Raw genomic sequence first — 16,360 nt, forward strand, 5'->3', positions numbered from 1 at the left:
AGAGGGACTTAAAATGAGAGGGAAGAATAGAAAGCTTGGGACTTTTGACAGAAATTAGGGTCATCAATTCTGATTCCCTTCAATAAGTGAGAGTAACCTTCTTACCTCCCCAGAAAGAAAACATTTTTTTTTTCTTGAAGAGAATCACTTATCTGAAATTCCCTTGTATAATGCAGGGCAGGCCAGGCCAAGCTATCAAGCCAGTTGTTTCTTAGTGATCCCATTTTACTCCTGGCCTTCCCTAGGTACAGCTTTGGTCCCCTATGGTCTTCCCTGCATCCGTGAGCTCTTCCGCTTCCTCATCTCCCTCACCAATCCACACGACCGCCACAATTCAGAGGTTATGATCCACATGGGACTGCATTTGCTGACAGTGGCTCTTGAATCAGCCCCTGTAGCCCAGTGCCAAACCCTCTTGGGCCTCATCAAGGATGAGATGTGCCGCCACTTACTCCAGGTAAGACTGGATTTCTAGAGGGCCTCTGAGCCCCTGGCTGTTTTTTTTCGGGGTCTCTTAAGGACCAGGAGTGCACAGAGAGATTTGGCTGATTGGTGCAAAAAATATAGAATCCCGGAAAGAACCTCCCTCCCCAGTTGGCCAGTGGTCATTGTCAGGAGGACACTGTTAGTTCCCTGGGGACTCTGGCAGCCAAAGAGAAATACAGGAATGTCTAGATAAAGAGTTCCCTTAGAGCACAGGACCTTAGTGGCAACCTCACACAGTTTGCTCTCCTGCTTTTCTCTTGGTTGAGCCATAGGTTCAAAAACCTAATGATTTAACCGTACTCTGATCTCCAGCTACTCAGTGTAGAGCGACTCAACCTTTATGCTGCTTCCCTGCGGGTATGCTTCCTGCTGTTTGAAAGCATGAGGGAGCACCTCAAGTTCCAATTGGAGGTGAGTGTATTGAACTTGGAAGAAGAAAAAATAGAACGATGCATGGCATCTTCAACACGGCCAGCTCTGTCATTCTGCAGGGATGGGATTTAGGGGTTCCTGTAAGGCAGTGCTTTTAGCCTCCATAGTTTGGTTCATTGGCTGGCCTCTTTAGTGGAGAAATTAGAAGAAACCCAGAGGAAACTGGCTGGCTATAAAATGAGAGAAGCCACATACAAGGACTGGTGGACAACCTCACCATGAGTGGGTATGGCTTTTCTGCCTAGCAGTTCCTCTGCAGTACAGGCAAGCAAGTCAGACTGGCTTTGCCACTAAGTTGCAAAAAGGAACTCTGAGTAGTACCAGGTCAGGCTCACATAGAGAGCACAAGATGGACAATAGGCAACTTGTTTTGGATCAGGTGTGAGGTAGAGAGCCAGGCTTTCCCTAGCATGGAGGCCAAAGAGGATAGAATACCTTTAACAGTCTCTTAATACATGCCTCCTGGCTGGGCTTCTCCGTCTTGTGTTTAATGGTTTACCTGTCTAATTTTTCTCTTCTATCTTGACTCCTTCCCCACCCAAATGGCTATTACTGGATTATTGCCAGATGTACATCAAAAAGCTCATGGAGATCATCACTGTGGAGAACCCCAAAATGCCTTATGAGATGAAGGAGATGGCACTGGAGGCCATTGTGCAGCTCTGGCACATCCCCAGTTTTGTCACTGAGCTCTATATCAACTATGATTGTGACTACTACTGTTCGAACCTCTTTGAAGATCTCACGAAGCTGCTGTCCAAGGTGCTGAGCATTATTACTGGCCTCTAGGAAGAAGGCTGTGTTAAGGAAATCTCTCTGGTGGTAGTGATCATACTATATGTGGGGTGGGAAACACTTGAGAGTTGGGAAACAAGAAGAAGAAAGGCATTTTCTCAGGACAATGTAGAAGTTACAGGAGGTTTCAGGGATTTTGGAAAAGGATAAAGTGTAAAGTATTCTCACCTCAAGTCTGCTGGATCTGTTTACTTTCCAGAATGCCTTCCCTGTGTCTGGTCAGCTCTATACAACACACCTCCTGTCTCTTGATGCCCTCTTGACAGTGATTGACAGCACTGAGGCCCATTGCCAGGCCAAAGTCCTCAACAATCTTACCCAGCAAGAGAAGAAAGAAGCAGCCAGACCTGGCTATGAGGCAGTTGATGGCTCCCGAGAATCCAGCAATAGTGAGAGGCATTTCTTTCTTTGAGGACCAGTTCTATACTTATCACTTCTCTACTCACTGAATCTTCTCTCCATCCTTTATATCATTTCTTCTGGGGGCTCACACAATTCTGTGTTTACAGGGTTTGATGGTTTGAATCATAGGCCAGGCAGATTAGCAAGACTCATGGACTTGTCCTTTTTTTTTTATCTTCCACACTTTGGCTTTCTTATAGGATTATTATTATTATCGTTATTATTATTATTTAATTAAAGTATAGTTAACGGGGGCACCTGGGTGGCTCAATTGGTTAAGTGTCCGACTCTTGATTTCGGCTCAGGTCATGATCTCAGGGTTGTGGGATCAAGCCCTGCACTGGGCTCTGCACTCAGCATGGAGTCTGCTTGTCCCTCTCCCTCTACTTCTCCCCCTGCTCATGCATGCCTGCGTGGATGCACTGTCTCTCTCTAAAATAAATAAATAAAATCTTTAACAAAATAAAGCATGGTTAAAAACAATGTTATATTAGTTTCAGGTATACAACATAGGAGTATTATTATTTCTTTATGGGGAGAAAAGAGAACCTAGATGAAAGGATATAGGATTTCTGTTCCTGAAAGCCCCAGGCCAGGGCGCCTGGGTGGCTCAGCCATTAAGCGTCTACCTTCAGCTCAGGTCATGATCCCAGCGTCCTGGGATCAAGCCCTGCATCGGGCTCCCTGCTTGGCAGGAAGCCTGCTTCTCCCTCTCCCACTCCCCTTGCTTGTGTTCCCTCTCTCGCTGTCTATGTCAAATAAATAAATAAAATCTTTTTAAAAAAAGAAAGAAAGAAAGAAAGCTCCAGGCCCTGCCTTCCCCCACCCCCAGTATCTCCTTCCACCCTAATTAATCTTCTCTGACATCCCCTTGAGACTGAGACTCTGGAAGATCAGAGAACGGGACTAGGTAATCTCTATTAAATTATGGAATCTAATGCTTGACTAACCTGGAACAGTGACTACTTATTTGAACTACTTATTTGACTACTCTTGAGGGCTGGTGACCTATGTGAGTCTATGTGGGACCTATCCAGGTCTCCTTGGCCTAGTACTCAACCTCTCTTGCAGCTCTGTTTGTTTTCCTACCCCGTCTTCATTTATCTTCCTTTCTCTTACCAGCTGAAAGAGCAGCCAGTGATGGGAAACCTGTAGGCATAGCCCCAGATATCCCAGGCCTACATCTGCCAGGTGGAGGGCGGCTGCCAGCAGAACATGGGAAGCCAGGATGCAGTGATCTGGAGGAAGCCGCTGACTCTGGGGGTGGGTACTGGGTGTCCATGATCCTCAGCCCAACTGGAGGGTCTGGTGGAGAGCAGAGGGAAGGGGGAGGCACAGACACCCTAAGGCAGTATGTGAATGAACCTTGGCTGCTCACGCATGCCCTCAAACCTGGAGAGAGGAAATAAAACGTTTGGAGCCCCAGAAGATAGAACTTCTAGAAATGTGAAAGACTGATGAGGACAAGAAAATTTTTGAGGCATTCTCCTTCTTTACTAGAGAGTATATTGGCAACCTTCCAAAAGCCATTATACTAGTAAAAGAGGCCTTACGGTTTTTCCTTTTCTTCCTCCCATCTCCCATTCCTAGCTGACAAAAAGTTTATCCGGAAGCCACCTCGATTTTCCTGTCTCCTGCCAGATCCACGGGAACTGATTGAAATTAAAAACAAGAAGAAGGTATGTACAGCTATCCCCAGAGCTTAGCCTCTGTCTGCCTCTGTCTGGGTGTCTTTTATAGGGTCTCTGTCCCAGAGGATAAGGGAGAGTCTAGCAGCTCATTGAGTGGTTTCCCAAGGCTAATCTTGGCATTTGTTGGGACTTCAGCAACCACCCAGTCTCCCTTGAAAGCCTTCACTTCTAAGCCATGTAATTAGGCATACCCTATTGTGTGCCCCTGGGCAAATGCTGCCCTAGGTGAGAGCCAATTGTTACTGGTGGTAACAAGAGCCTGGGACCTGGTATCATGTGGGTCACTGGAAGTTTTGGTCATCTCAAGCTCTGGGGTAAGGGTTGGCAGTGAAAAGCAATTGACATATATCTGGTGCTTTAGTAAAGTTTAAAAAGAACCATGTATTTTGAACACAGAAAACCTTTTGTTTAACCCTTTCTTCTTATGATCAGCTTAAATTACTTTAGTTTATGTGTCCCCTTGATTGCAGAACTGTGACTAAACAGACAAAAACTTGAATTATCATCACAGTTAGTTCACCTGGTCCTTAAAAGCTGGGAAACTGAAGAAAGAAGGGAAATCCAAGCTAAGCTATAAACAGATGCCAGGATGACTATAAAACTGGAGAGAAGAGGGATGTTCAGTTGGTTAAACGTCTGCCTTCAGCTCAGGTCATGATCCCAGGGTCCTGGGATCAAATCCCACATTGGGCTCCTTGCTCAGCAGGGAACCTGCTTGTCCCTCTGCTTGCTGCTCCCCCTGCTTGTGCTCTCTCTCACTCTCTCTCTGACAAATAAATAAATAAAATATTCTTTTAAAAAAACTGGGGAGAAGAGAACCTTCTCTAGTCTCTCTTCTACTTTTTCCTGGTTCCCAAGTTGGTGGAGAAGAGCTGTCCCTGTGCATCTTGAGAACTCAGAAAATGAGTGAGGAGGAGCTCCTTAGTCAGTTCTTCTTTTTTAAAGTAGGCTCCATGCCCAATGTGGGGCTTGAATTCACAACCCTGAGATCAGGAGTTGCATATTCTACCAACTGAGTCAGGTGCCCCCTCTGGTGCAATTTTTTTAAATTTTATATTTTATTTTATTTTATTTTTAAGTTATCTCTACACCCAACATGGGGCTCAGACTTAACAACCCTGAGATCAGTAGTCACATGCTCTACCAGTTGAGCAAGCCGGGCACCCCTGTTCCTCAGCCAGTTCTAATTAGGAAGACTGGGGAGAGCTAGGGCCAGTATGATCCAGCCTTAGTTCTGGAGTCACTTAGAACCACATCCTCGCAGCCCATTAGGTGACCAGCTGTGGGCTATGATGGAGTTCAGCCTGACCTTATCTGGTTTAGGAGCAGAGCAGCTTGTGACACCTCTAAAATCTCTCTTCCAGCTGCTAATCACTGGCACAGAGCAGTTCAACCAGAAACCAAAGAAGGGGATCCAGTTTCTGCAGGAGAAAGGCCTCCTCACCATCCCAATGGACAACACAGAGGTAGCCCAGTGGCTCCGAGAGAACCCTCGGCTGGACAAGAAAATGATTGGAGAGTTTGTGAGTGACCGCAAAAACATTGACCTGTTGGAGAGCTTTGTGAGGTGAGAAAGCGGTAAGAAATGGGAGACATAGTTGGTGATCAAAGGGCGAGGCATCCCTCCCTCTAAACTGTCTCAGTCAGTTCCTGCTGGTGACCTAAGTCACACTCTCTTCCTCTTCCCATGACTTACGTCTGTTGGACCTGAAAGAGGATCCAGCAGGATAGCTTTGGGAGCCATTTCATTCTGCACAGAGAGCATTGCAAAGGGATAGAACTGGGTTCCTGAGCACAAGGTAGGTTATAGGTTCCAGCGGATGAGGTTTCCTGGCAAGAATGCACTGATGTGGAACATACAAAAATTAGGAGTTGTCAGATTCTAGTCCGTGTTGGAGTTGACCACGAGATCGTTCCCCTTTGCTAGAGCCTTCAGTCTCCTCTGTTCCAATATGAGAAGGTTAGAGGGACTAGAGCTAATAGGGAGCTCAGCATTTGCAGCCTATATATCTTCAGCCTCTTTGTCCTTCCTTTCCCTCTAGCACCTTCAGCTTTCAGGGTCTACGGCTGGATGAAGCTCTTCGTCTCTATCTGGAAGCCTTCCGCTTACCTGGGGAAGCACCAGTTATCCAGAGGTTGCTGGAGGCATTCACAGAGCATTGGAGAGTGAGTTGAGTGGCAGGGCCTGAGCCCAGCATCCCAGGTTCATTTGACTGGAGGGTTTTTATGGCTCCAACTGAAGGACCCAGCAGCATGCTGTCTCCTAAGAATGCTGAGAGCAACAACAGCGAGCTTTCCATAGAGAGAGCAGCTTCTGTTAGGGAGTTGGCAAGAGGTTGGAGGCTTTGTGGCTGGTAGGCCCCCTGTATACCCAGCATTGGCCAGTGGGTTGGTAGTGAAGGTTTGATTGGCCAGAGAAGAGCATTGATACAGGTGAGGTCTTTGCTTTTTCAGAATTGTAATGGCTCCCCATTTGCCAATAGCGATGCCTGCTTTGCCCTGGCCTATGCTGTCATCATGCTTAATACTGACCAGCATAACCACAACGTTCGCAAACAGAACGCACCCATGACTCTAGAGGTAAGCTTGGATCCCAGCCAAGGCAGAGAGGATCCAGTACAGTTTTGGAGGTATAGCAGGAAGGACATGGGATTTCCAGTGGGCACAGTGGACAGAGCTTGTCCAGGGGTCTCGAGGGCTGGCCAGTCTGGGAAAAAAACTGGGTTAGGGAGGTGGGTTCTTTCACTTACAGTTTCCTAAGTCCTATTTACCATAGACCCAGGAGTTCCTTAGGTGGGGCGTCAGCATTGACATATGGGGGAAAAGCTTATTGGCCTGTCTCTAGGAGTTTCGCAAAAACCTAAAAGGTGTGAATGGAGGCAAGGACTTTGAGCAAGACATCCTGGAGGACATGTACCATGCCATCAAGTGAGTATTTGTGGAGAATAGTTTGGCATCTCGTTAAGCAGAAGCACACTGCTTCCTTTTCCAGATTTTAGAGTCCCATTAGACTTCAATGATTCGTATGCCCTGGATTTAGCATTGAGACTCAGCTGGGCAGCCCCTCTTCCCATTTCTTCCTGAAGCCTGAACAGTACTGGAGCTCTAATAGTCTGAGCCAGGATCTAAACAGCACCTGCTAAGTAGAATATCATGGGCCCATTTTCTGAACCCAAAGCCACTGGATTTTTCTGTGCAGCTCACAAAATGCATTCTGAATGAAGCTGGTAGAGAACCCAAGAGGGGCACTGGAGGGTGAGGTTTGGGGCAAAGATCAGAGGTGAGGCACTTAGTTTTTTATTGTAAACCAGAAAAGGTAGAGAGAAATATCCATCCTCTTAACGCCCAGAAAGAACGGAGATCTCACTACAGAGCTAAAGGCCCCAGTTAGAGACAAGGCTTTGAGATTATGGGGGATTACGGGGCGCTTCCATTTTTTCTCCCTGGTCCCACTAGTGGGTGGGAAGCAGACCACTGAGCTGCACTTTTGGTGACCTCTCATTGGTTGGTTGTGCCAGTATGGGCAAAACCTGTTGTCCTAGTTTGGAACCAGTTAGGTTCACAGCAACGCACCTACTCTTTCCTTTACCTCCTGACAGGAATGAGGAAATTGTGATGCCTGAAGAGCAGACAGGGTTGGTTCGGGAGAACTATGTATGGAATGTGCTGCTTCATCGAGGTGCCACCCCAGAGGGCATATTCCTTCGTGTGACTGCTGGCAGCTATGATCTTGACCTCTTCACCATGACATGGGGCCCCACTATTGCTGCCCTTTCTTATGTCTTTGACAAAAGCCTTGAGGAGACAATCATCCAGAAAGCCATCTCAGGCTTCAGGTAGCCCACCTGTGGCCTTGGTCTTGACCTCCTCTCACCTCTCTGGGCAAACATGGTTGCCTCTATGCCTTTCTGATTCCTACTAATATTTTTATTAGGATGGGTTTTCTCTGAGTTTTTGAAAGGAGGCTGAAGCTTGGGAAAGCTCAGTCTTAAACAGATTGAAGAGTAAAATGTTTCTTCCTGGGACTGATTGGGGAAGAATCCTAAGTAAGCCACCTCAGGGACTTGGAAGGGGCTGCCTGGCCTTCCCGTGACTCACTGTTTCTGGAATGTGACATTACAGGAAGTGCGCCATGATCTCTGCCCACTATGGCCTCAGCGATGTGTTTGACAATCTCATCATATCTCTCTGCAAATTCACAGCTCTTAGCAGTGAGGTGAGCAGGGGCAAGAACTGTGTACTTAGAGTTCCAAAGGAGGACCTCTCTTTTAGCCATAAATCTATCCTTATCTGTGGAGCTATTTTCCCTCAGCATATTCCTTCACTCTCCCTAGACTACAGAGGCACTTAGGCCATTTCTGTTTCACATACCCTAGAATGAGAATAGTCTCACCTCATGCAATTGGGATGGGAGAGGAGACGCATCGGTGGGGAAGGCCTTAATCAGGTTAGCCCTTCCTACCAGTATTAGGGGGCATTGAACCATTGCAAGCAGAAGGATCCTTGGGGAAATAGGTAAAGGCCTAAGAGATCTCCTTTCCAGACATTTGCCAGATCCTAAGCTTTTTCTCGTCTTTCTTTTCAGTCTGTTGAGAACCTGCCCAGTGTGTTTGGAAGCAACCCCAAAGCCCACATTGCAGCCAAGACAGTATTCCATTTGGCCCATCGCCATGGTGACATCCTGCGGGAGGGCTGGAAAAATATCATGGAGGCCATGCTGCAGCTCTTCCGAGCCCAACTGCTGCCCAAAGCTATGGTGGAGGTAATTCTTGTAGGAGATTAGTGGACAATAACAACAAGGCAAAAGCTCATAAACTATGTGCTATCTGTGTATGGAACTGGTTGAGAGTAGCACTGGGCCTGATGACTGCTGAAGCTTACCAGGAACACCTTAAATGTAAGACCACAGATCTTGGGTGAGGGGATAGCTGTAAAAGAAGGCTGATACAAGCCATTGGCAGTCACCAGCTGTAGGGGGCCCAGTCAGGAGTGTGGAGCACTGAGCTACAAGAAGAAAGCCAGAGAATTTAGTGTGGAGAAGCAGGAAATGCAAAGGGCATGTGGAAAGAAATTATTCTTGACCTAATTTTTCAGGTAGAAGATTTTGTGGATCCCAACGGCAAGATCTCTCTGCAGAGGGAGGAGACACCATCAAATCGGTAAGGGCAGATCAGAGGCGAAAGGCCTTGGAGAAGGAGGGTCAGAACTATGGAGTTCACCAAGGTTTGAACTCTTTCTGCAGAGGAGAGTCAACAGTGCTAAGCTTTGTGAGCTGGCTGACACTAAGTGGTACTGAGCAGTCTAGTGTGCGGGGCCCATCCACTGAGAACCAAGAGGCCAAAAGAGCGGCCTTGGACTGTATCAAGGTAACTGCCTCTGCCTACCCCTGGTAAACAAGCCTAGATCCCTCCCTGCCAGATAGATGCTGCCCTAGGAACTGAAGAGTAGAATCATCCAGGGCTTATGACCAGAGCTGACTCCTTTTGTCCTCTGTCCTAGCTTTTGGGAACATTCTCTTCCCTCCAGCCCTTGTCACTGACCCTCCTCCCTCTTGCATCCCCTCTAGCAATGTGACCCAGAAAAGATGATCACAGAAAGCAAGTTCCTTCAGCTGGAGTCACTGCAGGAGCTCATGAAGGTACAGAGTGAAGAGGGAAGACGGATGAAAGGGCTGGCTGTCTGGGAGGGGAGATGGGGACAATGGTGATTGCCTTAATTTCTGTCAGGGCAGGGCTAGTGGCTGACTTCTTCACGCTTTCCTGCTATTGTTTGCTCTAGGCTCTGGTCTCAGTGACACCAGATGAAGAGACGTATGATGAGGAGGATGCTGCTTTCTGCCTAGAAATGCTGCTGAGGATTGTGCTGGAGAACAGGTAGAAGGCAGTCTTTAGGCAGGCCTCATACTGGGCTTGTGCCAAAGGGATGGAAGACTGGAGCCATCTTGCTGAGTGGGCTTTAGGGGCAAGAAGCACATGAAGCTTTAGGCAGTGGAGAAGCTTGCTTGTTCAATATACCTGCCTGCTTAGGGTATAATACGAATGAGCCCTGAAAGGCCTAACCTGGATCAAAAAGAGAGACTTATTGCCCAGTGACCTCTCCATCTGAGACTGTCCTCACCCTTATGTTCCTCAGGGACCGTGTGGGTTGTGTGTGGCAGACTGTCCGAGACCATCTATATCACCTGTGTGTCCAGGCACAGGATTTCTGCTTCCTTGTAGAGCGGGCAGTGGTGGGGCTGCTGCGCTTGGCCATTCGACTACTACGAAGAGAAGATATCAGTGGCCAGGTAAGCAGAGTACAGCCTGGAGGGCAAGAAGTATGCTAGGGACTAAAGCCACAAAGAGTTATGGGTATGGCCTGAGACAGAGAGTAGTGCCCCATAGCATGAGTGCAGTTACCTACCACAGGCCTGGAGGAATCTAACAGGTGGCATTAGGGATGAGTCTAGAATGGTCTCAGGCATGAAGCTGGGACTTAGCACCTCTGCAGGCCCCTATGAATCTGCTCTGTAGGGTTGGATGGCTACTGCCTTGTGGCAGTCTCAGCCCTATACCTCGTTTCCTGGTTAGGACCCTCCTGAGATCTCTTGGCTCAAGTATAAAAGACAGCCAGCATAGAACTAAAAAGTGAGTTCAGCAAGGTCATGGGATGTAAGATTAACAAAAAATTAATCACACAGGGGAGGTGGGGGGGTGGATTAAATGGGTGATGGGCACTAAGGATGGCACTTGTTATGATGAACACTGGATGTTATATGTAACTGATGAACCACTAAATTCTACTCAAATGCTATACTATATGTTAACTAACTTGAATTTAAATTTAAAAAAAAAATACGTACATGAGCCTTTACAACAATTTAATAAATTCTAGGCAGTCTTAGAGTCCCAGTATCTTAAAAAAAAAAATCACATTTCCAGATACTAACAGTAAACGTATAGAAAATGAAACCAACAACACAGTATCATTTACAAGTGCTTCAAATGAAATGAAATACTGAAATATACACCTAACAAACATGTATAGCATCTCTCTGCTAAAAATTATAAAATGCTAATGAAAGATACCAAGATCTAAATAAATGAAGAGGCATAGTGTGTTCATGGATTGGAAGACTCAATGTAGTAAAGATGTCAGTTCTCCCCCAAATTCATCTGTAAGTTTAATGCAACTCCCATGAGAATCCCAACAAGGTTTTTTGTAGATCTAGGCTTATTTTAAAATTTAGATTGAAAAGCACAGGCCCTAGAATGGCCAAACATTTGAGAAAGAAAAAAGTGGGAGAAATCACTCCATCTGCTATTAAGGCTTACTATATAGCCACAGTAATCAAAACTGTCTGGTACTTGTGGAGAGAAACATAAGTCGGTGGAACAGAAGAAAGAATCCAGAAGTAGACCCACATAGAGATGTTCAACTTTAAGTTTTTGACAAAAGTGCAGAAACAGTTCAATGGAGGAAGGATAGCCTTTTCAGTTGCTAGAACAATTGAAATCCATGGCCGGGGCTGGGGGAACAAACAAGTGAACCTTGACCTAAGTAAGCTACACCTTATAGAAAAATTAGCTCAGGGGCACCTGGGTGGCTTAGTCAGTTAAGTGGCTGCCTTCAGCTCAGGTCAGGATCCCAGCATCCTGGGATCAAGTCCCATGGGGCTCCTTGCTCAGCGGGGAGCCTGCTTCTCCCTCTCCCTCTGCCTGCCCCTCCCCCTGTTTGTGCTCTCTCATGCATTCTCTCTCTCTCAAATAAATAAATTCTTAAAAAAAAAAAAGAAAGAAAAATTGACTCAAAATGAATCATAGTTTACTTTTTTTTTTTTTTTTTAAGATTTATTTACTTATTGTGAGAGAGAGAGAGAGTGAGTGGACACTTAAGGGGAGGGGCAGCGGGAGACTCCTCAACCAGAGTCCCTGCTAAGCAGGGAGCCTGACACAGGGCTGGATTTCAGGACCCTGAGATTATGACCTGAGCCAAAATCAAGAGTCGGACACCTAACCAACTGAGCACCTGGGCCCTCCTCAAAATGAATTATAGATTTAAATGTAAAATGTAGAGCTGTGAAACCTTTAGGAAGAAACCTGGGAGAATATCTTCAGGAGCTAGGAAAAGAATTCTTAGACTTGACACCAAAAGCACAATCCATAAAAGGAAAAATTGGTAAATTGGACTTCATCAGTTTTGTTTTATTTTATTTTATTTTTTAAAAGATTTTATTTATTTATTTGACAGAGAGAGACAGCCAGCGAGAGGGGGAACACAAGCAGGGGGAGTGGGAGAGGAAGAAGCAGGCTCCCCTCGGAAAAGCCTGATGCGGGGCTTGATCCCAGAACGCCGGGATCACACCCTGAGCCGAAGGCAGACGCTTAACGACTGCGCCACCCAGGCGCCCCAGGACTTCATCAATTTTAAGAACATATACTCTAGGGGCGCCCAGTTAAGCATCCAACTCTTTTTTTTTTTTTTTTAAAGATTTTATTTATTTATGTGACAGACAGCCAGCGAGAGAGGGAACACAGCAGGGGGAGAGGGAGAGGAAGAAGCAGGCTCCCAACCGAGGAGCCTGATGTGGGACTTGATCCCGGAACGCCGGGATCACGCCCTGAGCCGAAGGCAGACACTTAACGACTGCGCTACCCAGGCGCCCAAGCATCCAACTCTTGGTTTCAGCTCAGGTCATGATCTCAGGGTCTTTGAGACCCAGCCCTGCATCGGGCTCCGCACTCAGTGGGGAGTCTACTTGAGATTATCTCTGTCTGCCTCTGCCCCTCCCCTGGCACATGTGTGCATGCATTCTCTCTCTCTCTCAAATAAATAAATCTTTAAAAAAAAAACATTCTATGGAAGGTCATGTGAAAAGGATGAAAAGATAAGGATCATATCTTTGCAAACTACATATCTGAAAAAAAAAAAAAACCTAATATCTAAAATATAAAAGAACTCAAAATACAACAGTAAGAATCCAATCAGAAAATGGGCAAAAGAGATGAACGGACATCTCACTGAAGAAGATATACAGATGGCAGATAAACACATGAAAACATTTTAGTGATGTTCAACGTCGTTAACCAGCAGGGAAAGGAAATTGAAGTCATGATGAGATATCACCACCCACCTGTCAGAATGACTACAGTAAAAAATAGTGATAATACCAAACCTTGGCAAGGATAACATTTCTAAACAGTAAATATATAGAATATGAAACCAACAACACAATATCATTTACAGGTGCTTCAATGAAATGAAATACCTGTAGGAATGTAAAATGGTACACAGCTCCTCTGTTAGCAGTTTCTTAGTAGTTAACTAAACATGCAGTTACCCATACAATCCAGCAATTGCACTCTTGGGCATTTATCCCAGAAACATTAACGCTTACTTTCTCATAAAAACCTATTCATGAATGTTCATAGAAGCTTTATTTGTAATAGCCAAAAACTGGAATCAGCCCAGATTTTCAACAGGTAAATAGTTAAACTGTGGAGTAAATAGTTAAACCGTGGAATTCTGTTCAGCCAAGTACCAGACTATTGATAACAACTTGGATGAATCTCCAAGGAATTATGCTGAGTGAAAAAAGGCAATCCCAACAGGCTGTATACTATATAATTCCATTTATATAACATTTTTGAAATGACAGAATTTAAAAGTTATGGGCAGATTGCCAGGGGTTAAGGTTGGGGGCAAAAAGAGGCAGGTATGTTTTTAAAAAGTCAATGTGAGGAATCCTATGGTGGTGGAACTAACTATTCAACATCTTGACTAGTGAAGTATACACAAACCTAAAATTAGGTGATTAAATTGTGTAGAACTTAATACATACATCATACACATATGAGTATAGTAAAAGTGGGAAACCTAAATAAGATCGGTGGATTGTATCAATGTCAGTATCACTTATCATTTACTGTAGTTTTACATAATGTTACTATTGGGGTAAACGGGGCAAAGCATACAAAGGATCTCTTTGTATTATTTCTTTTTTTTTTTTTAAGATTTATTTATTTTGAGAGAGAGCATGTGCACACAAGTAGGGGGAGGGGCAGAGGGAGAGGAGAGAGAGACTCTCAGGCAGACTTCCTGCTGAGTGCAGAGCCCAACGTGGGGCTTGATCCCCCAACCATCCGATCATGACCTGAGCCAAAAGCAAGAGTTGGACACTTAACCAACTAAGCCACCCAGGCTCCCCTGTATTATTTTTTACAACTACATATGAATTTATAATTCAATAAAAATTTTAATTAAAAAAAAACTGAGGAAGGGGTGCCTGGGTGGCTCAGTCAGTTAAGCATCTGCTTTCAACTTAGGTCAGGATCCCAGGATCCTGGGATTGAGTCCCACATCGGGCTCCCTGCTCAGCGGGGAGCCAGCTTCTCCCTCTGTCCCTCCCCCCATTCATGGGCTCACTCGCTCTTTCTCAAAAAATAAATAAAATCGTAAAAAAAAGAAAACCAACCTGAAGAAAAGAGCAGCAGCACTACTTTTGGGTGGGTCCTAGCCAAACCATCCTCACTGGCCTAAGGGAACTGGTGGGGAAGGAGTCTAGACAGGAAGCTGTGTGCCCACTTTCTGCTTCTCACCCACCCTCCCAGGTGCTGCTCTCCCTGCGCATTTTGCTGCTAATGAAGCCCAGTGTGCTGTCCCGAGTCAGTCACCAGGTAGCCTATGGGCTCCATGAACTCCTTAAGACCAACGCAGCCAACATCCACTCAGGTGATGACTGGGCCACTCTCTTCACACTGCTGGAATGCATTGGCTCGGGTGTAAAGCCTCCAGCTGCCCTGCAGGCCACAGCCAGGGCTGATGGAGCTGATGCTGGTAAGCCCTTTCCCAGGGAGACCCTCATTGGCAGATAAACAGTCATGGCCCCAGGGGTTGAGACAGGAAAACAAAATATAGGTTATATTGTATTTAGCAGATTAAAAACCCCTGGCTTTCGCCATCTGCTTCCAGAGCTTCCTGTACCCACTGGCCTTTCCCCAGCACTCATGGGTTAAACAGCATGGAGGCTAGTAGGCAACATAGATGGCTATGACATTAGGCTTCCTACTGTCCTGAGGACTATTTTCTCAGAAACTATGTCCTCACCACCACCCCCATCCCCTGACAGCTGCTACTAGATGCCATCAAGAGCCCAAATTAGCCTGCTGCCCCATTTGGTCAAGAGAGAATCTGTCCAGACCATCCTTCAGCCCCCTGGTGACAGGGCTGAAACTAAGCTGGACCAAGAGAGAGGAGAGGCCAGGCTTCAGCACCTATTTCTCAGAACTGAAATCATCCTTCATCCCAGTGTCCCCATTTCCACCCTGACTCTGCCCTTCTCCCTGCTGACTCAGGGGCCCAATCAGACAGCGAACTCCCATCCTACCATCAGAATGATGTGAGCCTGGACCGAGGATACACTTCTGATTCGGAGGTCTACGCTGACCATTGCAGGCCTGGCAAAATCCACCGATCAGCCACAGACGCTGATGTGGTCAACAGCGGCTGGTTAGTGGTGAGTGAGCATATGGGGAATGGGTGAGTCTTCCCTCCTTGGCCTGTGGGAGATTCCTGGTCGTTCAAGAGGGCATCTAAGAGAAGATCAGGCTCAAGCCTGGGTTCCCAGCAACTCCATGTGCTTTACAGGTGGGGAAGGATGACATCGATAACTCCAAGCCAAGTCCTGGGCCCAGCCGGCTAGGCCCTTCACCCCTGGTCAATCAGTACAGCCTAACAGTGGGACTGGACCTCGGGCCACACGACACTAAGTCCCTGCTTAAATGCGTAGAATCTCTGTCCTTCATCGTGCGTGATGCTGCCCACATTACACCTGACAACTTTGAGCTCTGCGTCAAGACTCTCCGCATCTTTGTGGAGGCCAGTCTGAATGGCGGTGGGTTACCCAGTGAAGGGGCAGCTGGGAAGTAGCCATGTGAATATACGGGGGAAAGGGAGGAAAAAGTAGGCCATCTGTGTCCATGGTTATAGAAATGTTACCTGGGTCTGGTTCTGCTCAGGGTGCAAGTCCCAGGAGAAACGTGGCAAGAGTCACAAATATGACAGCAAAGGAAACCGCTTCAAGAAGAAATCCAAGGAAGGCTCAGTGCTTCGGCGGCCTCGAACCTCCAGCCAACATGCCACTCGGGGTGGGCATAGTGACGATGATGAGGATGAAGGTGTGCCTGCCAGCTACCATACGGTGTCTTTACAGGTCAGTCAGGACGTAAGTATGGCATCCTTTACTTCCTCTTCTCTCCCTGCCCCTGACATTGGGAGTGTGGGCAGGGCCAGGGACAGCCAGAGCTGAGAGGAAGGGCCTATGTTTTCCAACCCGGGCCCTCAGCCACCACTTCTACAGTGTCCCCCTATCCAAGACCACTATGAATCTTTGTTTGCTTAATATTTAAGGTTTATGTTTTGAAAAAGTAATATATGCATGTGGTACAAAAATCAGAAGTACAAAAGGGTAAACAGATAAAAGTAAGTCCTATTCCATTCCTGCCCCCAGCTGCTAAGTTCCCCTCCCCAAAGGTAGATGCTGCCACCAGTTTCTTGTCTATCCTTCCAGAGTTATA

The 16,360-nt window shown here is 46.4% G+C and overlaps 1 protein-coding gene across 5 annotated transcripts in view; it reads left to right on the forward strand.

Moving 5' to 3' along the window:
- The window catches only part of GBF1 (golgi brefeldin A resistant guanine nucleotide exchange factor 1), a 114,708-nt gene that overhangs the window by 94,760 nt on the left and 3,588 nt on the right, over positions 1-16,360 (forward strand). For 3 of the 5 annotated variants that reach the window (XM_034663176.1, XM_011236135.3, XM_002913882.4), the window contains exons 12-33: positions 246-457; positions 799-897; positions 1,486-1,680; positions 1,913-2,102; positions 3,238-3,378; positions 3,706-3,794; positions 5,171-5,373; positions 5,849-5,972; positions 6,261-6,386; positions 6,652-6,734; positions 7,406-7,642; positions 7,929-8,022; positions 8,392-8,568; positions 8,901-8,965; positions 9,049-9,172; positions 9,373-9,444; positions 9,585-9,679; positions 9,939-10,092; positions 14,396-14,621; positions 15,140-15,300; positions 15,432-15,678; positions 15,803-16,008. In XM_034663176.1, the coding sequence (XP_034519067.1) occupies positions 246-457; positions 799-897; positions 1,486-1,680; positions 1,913-2,102; positions 3,238-3,378; positions 3,706-3,794; positions 5,171-5,373; positions 5,849-5,972; positions 6,261-6,386; positions 6,652-6,734; positions 7,406-7,642; positions 7,929-8,022; positions 8,392-8,568; positions 8,901-8,965; positions 9,049-9,172; positions 9,373-9,444; positions 9,585-9,679; positions 9,939-10,092; positions 14,396-14,621; positions 15,140-15,300; positions 15,432-15,678; positions 15,803-16,008 (3,320 nt within the window). The remainder of the gene's footprint in view (positions 1-245; positions 458-798; positions 898-1,485; positions 1,681-1,912; positions 2,103-3,237; positions 3,379-3,705; positions 3,795-5,170; positions 5,374-5,848; positions 5,973-6,260; positions 6,387-6,651; positions 6,735-7,405; positions 7,643-7,928; positions 8,023-8,391; positions 8,569-8,900; positions 8,966-9,048; positions 9,173-9,372; positions 9,445-9,584; positions 9,680-9,938; positions 10,093-14,395; positions 14,622-15,139; positions 15,301-15,431; positions 15,679-15,802; positions 16,009-16,360) is intronic. The other 2 variants (XM_011236148.3, XM_011236156.3) reach the window with 1 other exon arrangement.

This window comes from Ailuropoda melanoleuca, chromosome 6 (assembly GCF_002007445.2).
Source record: "Ailuropoda melanoleuca isolate Jingjing chromosome 6, ASM200744v2, whole genome shotgun sequence".
NCBI classification, from domain to species: Eukaryota; Metazoa; Chordata; class Mammalia; order Carnivora; family Ursidae; genus Ailuropoda; species Ailuropoda melanoleuca.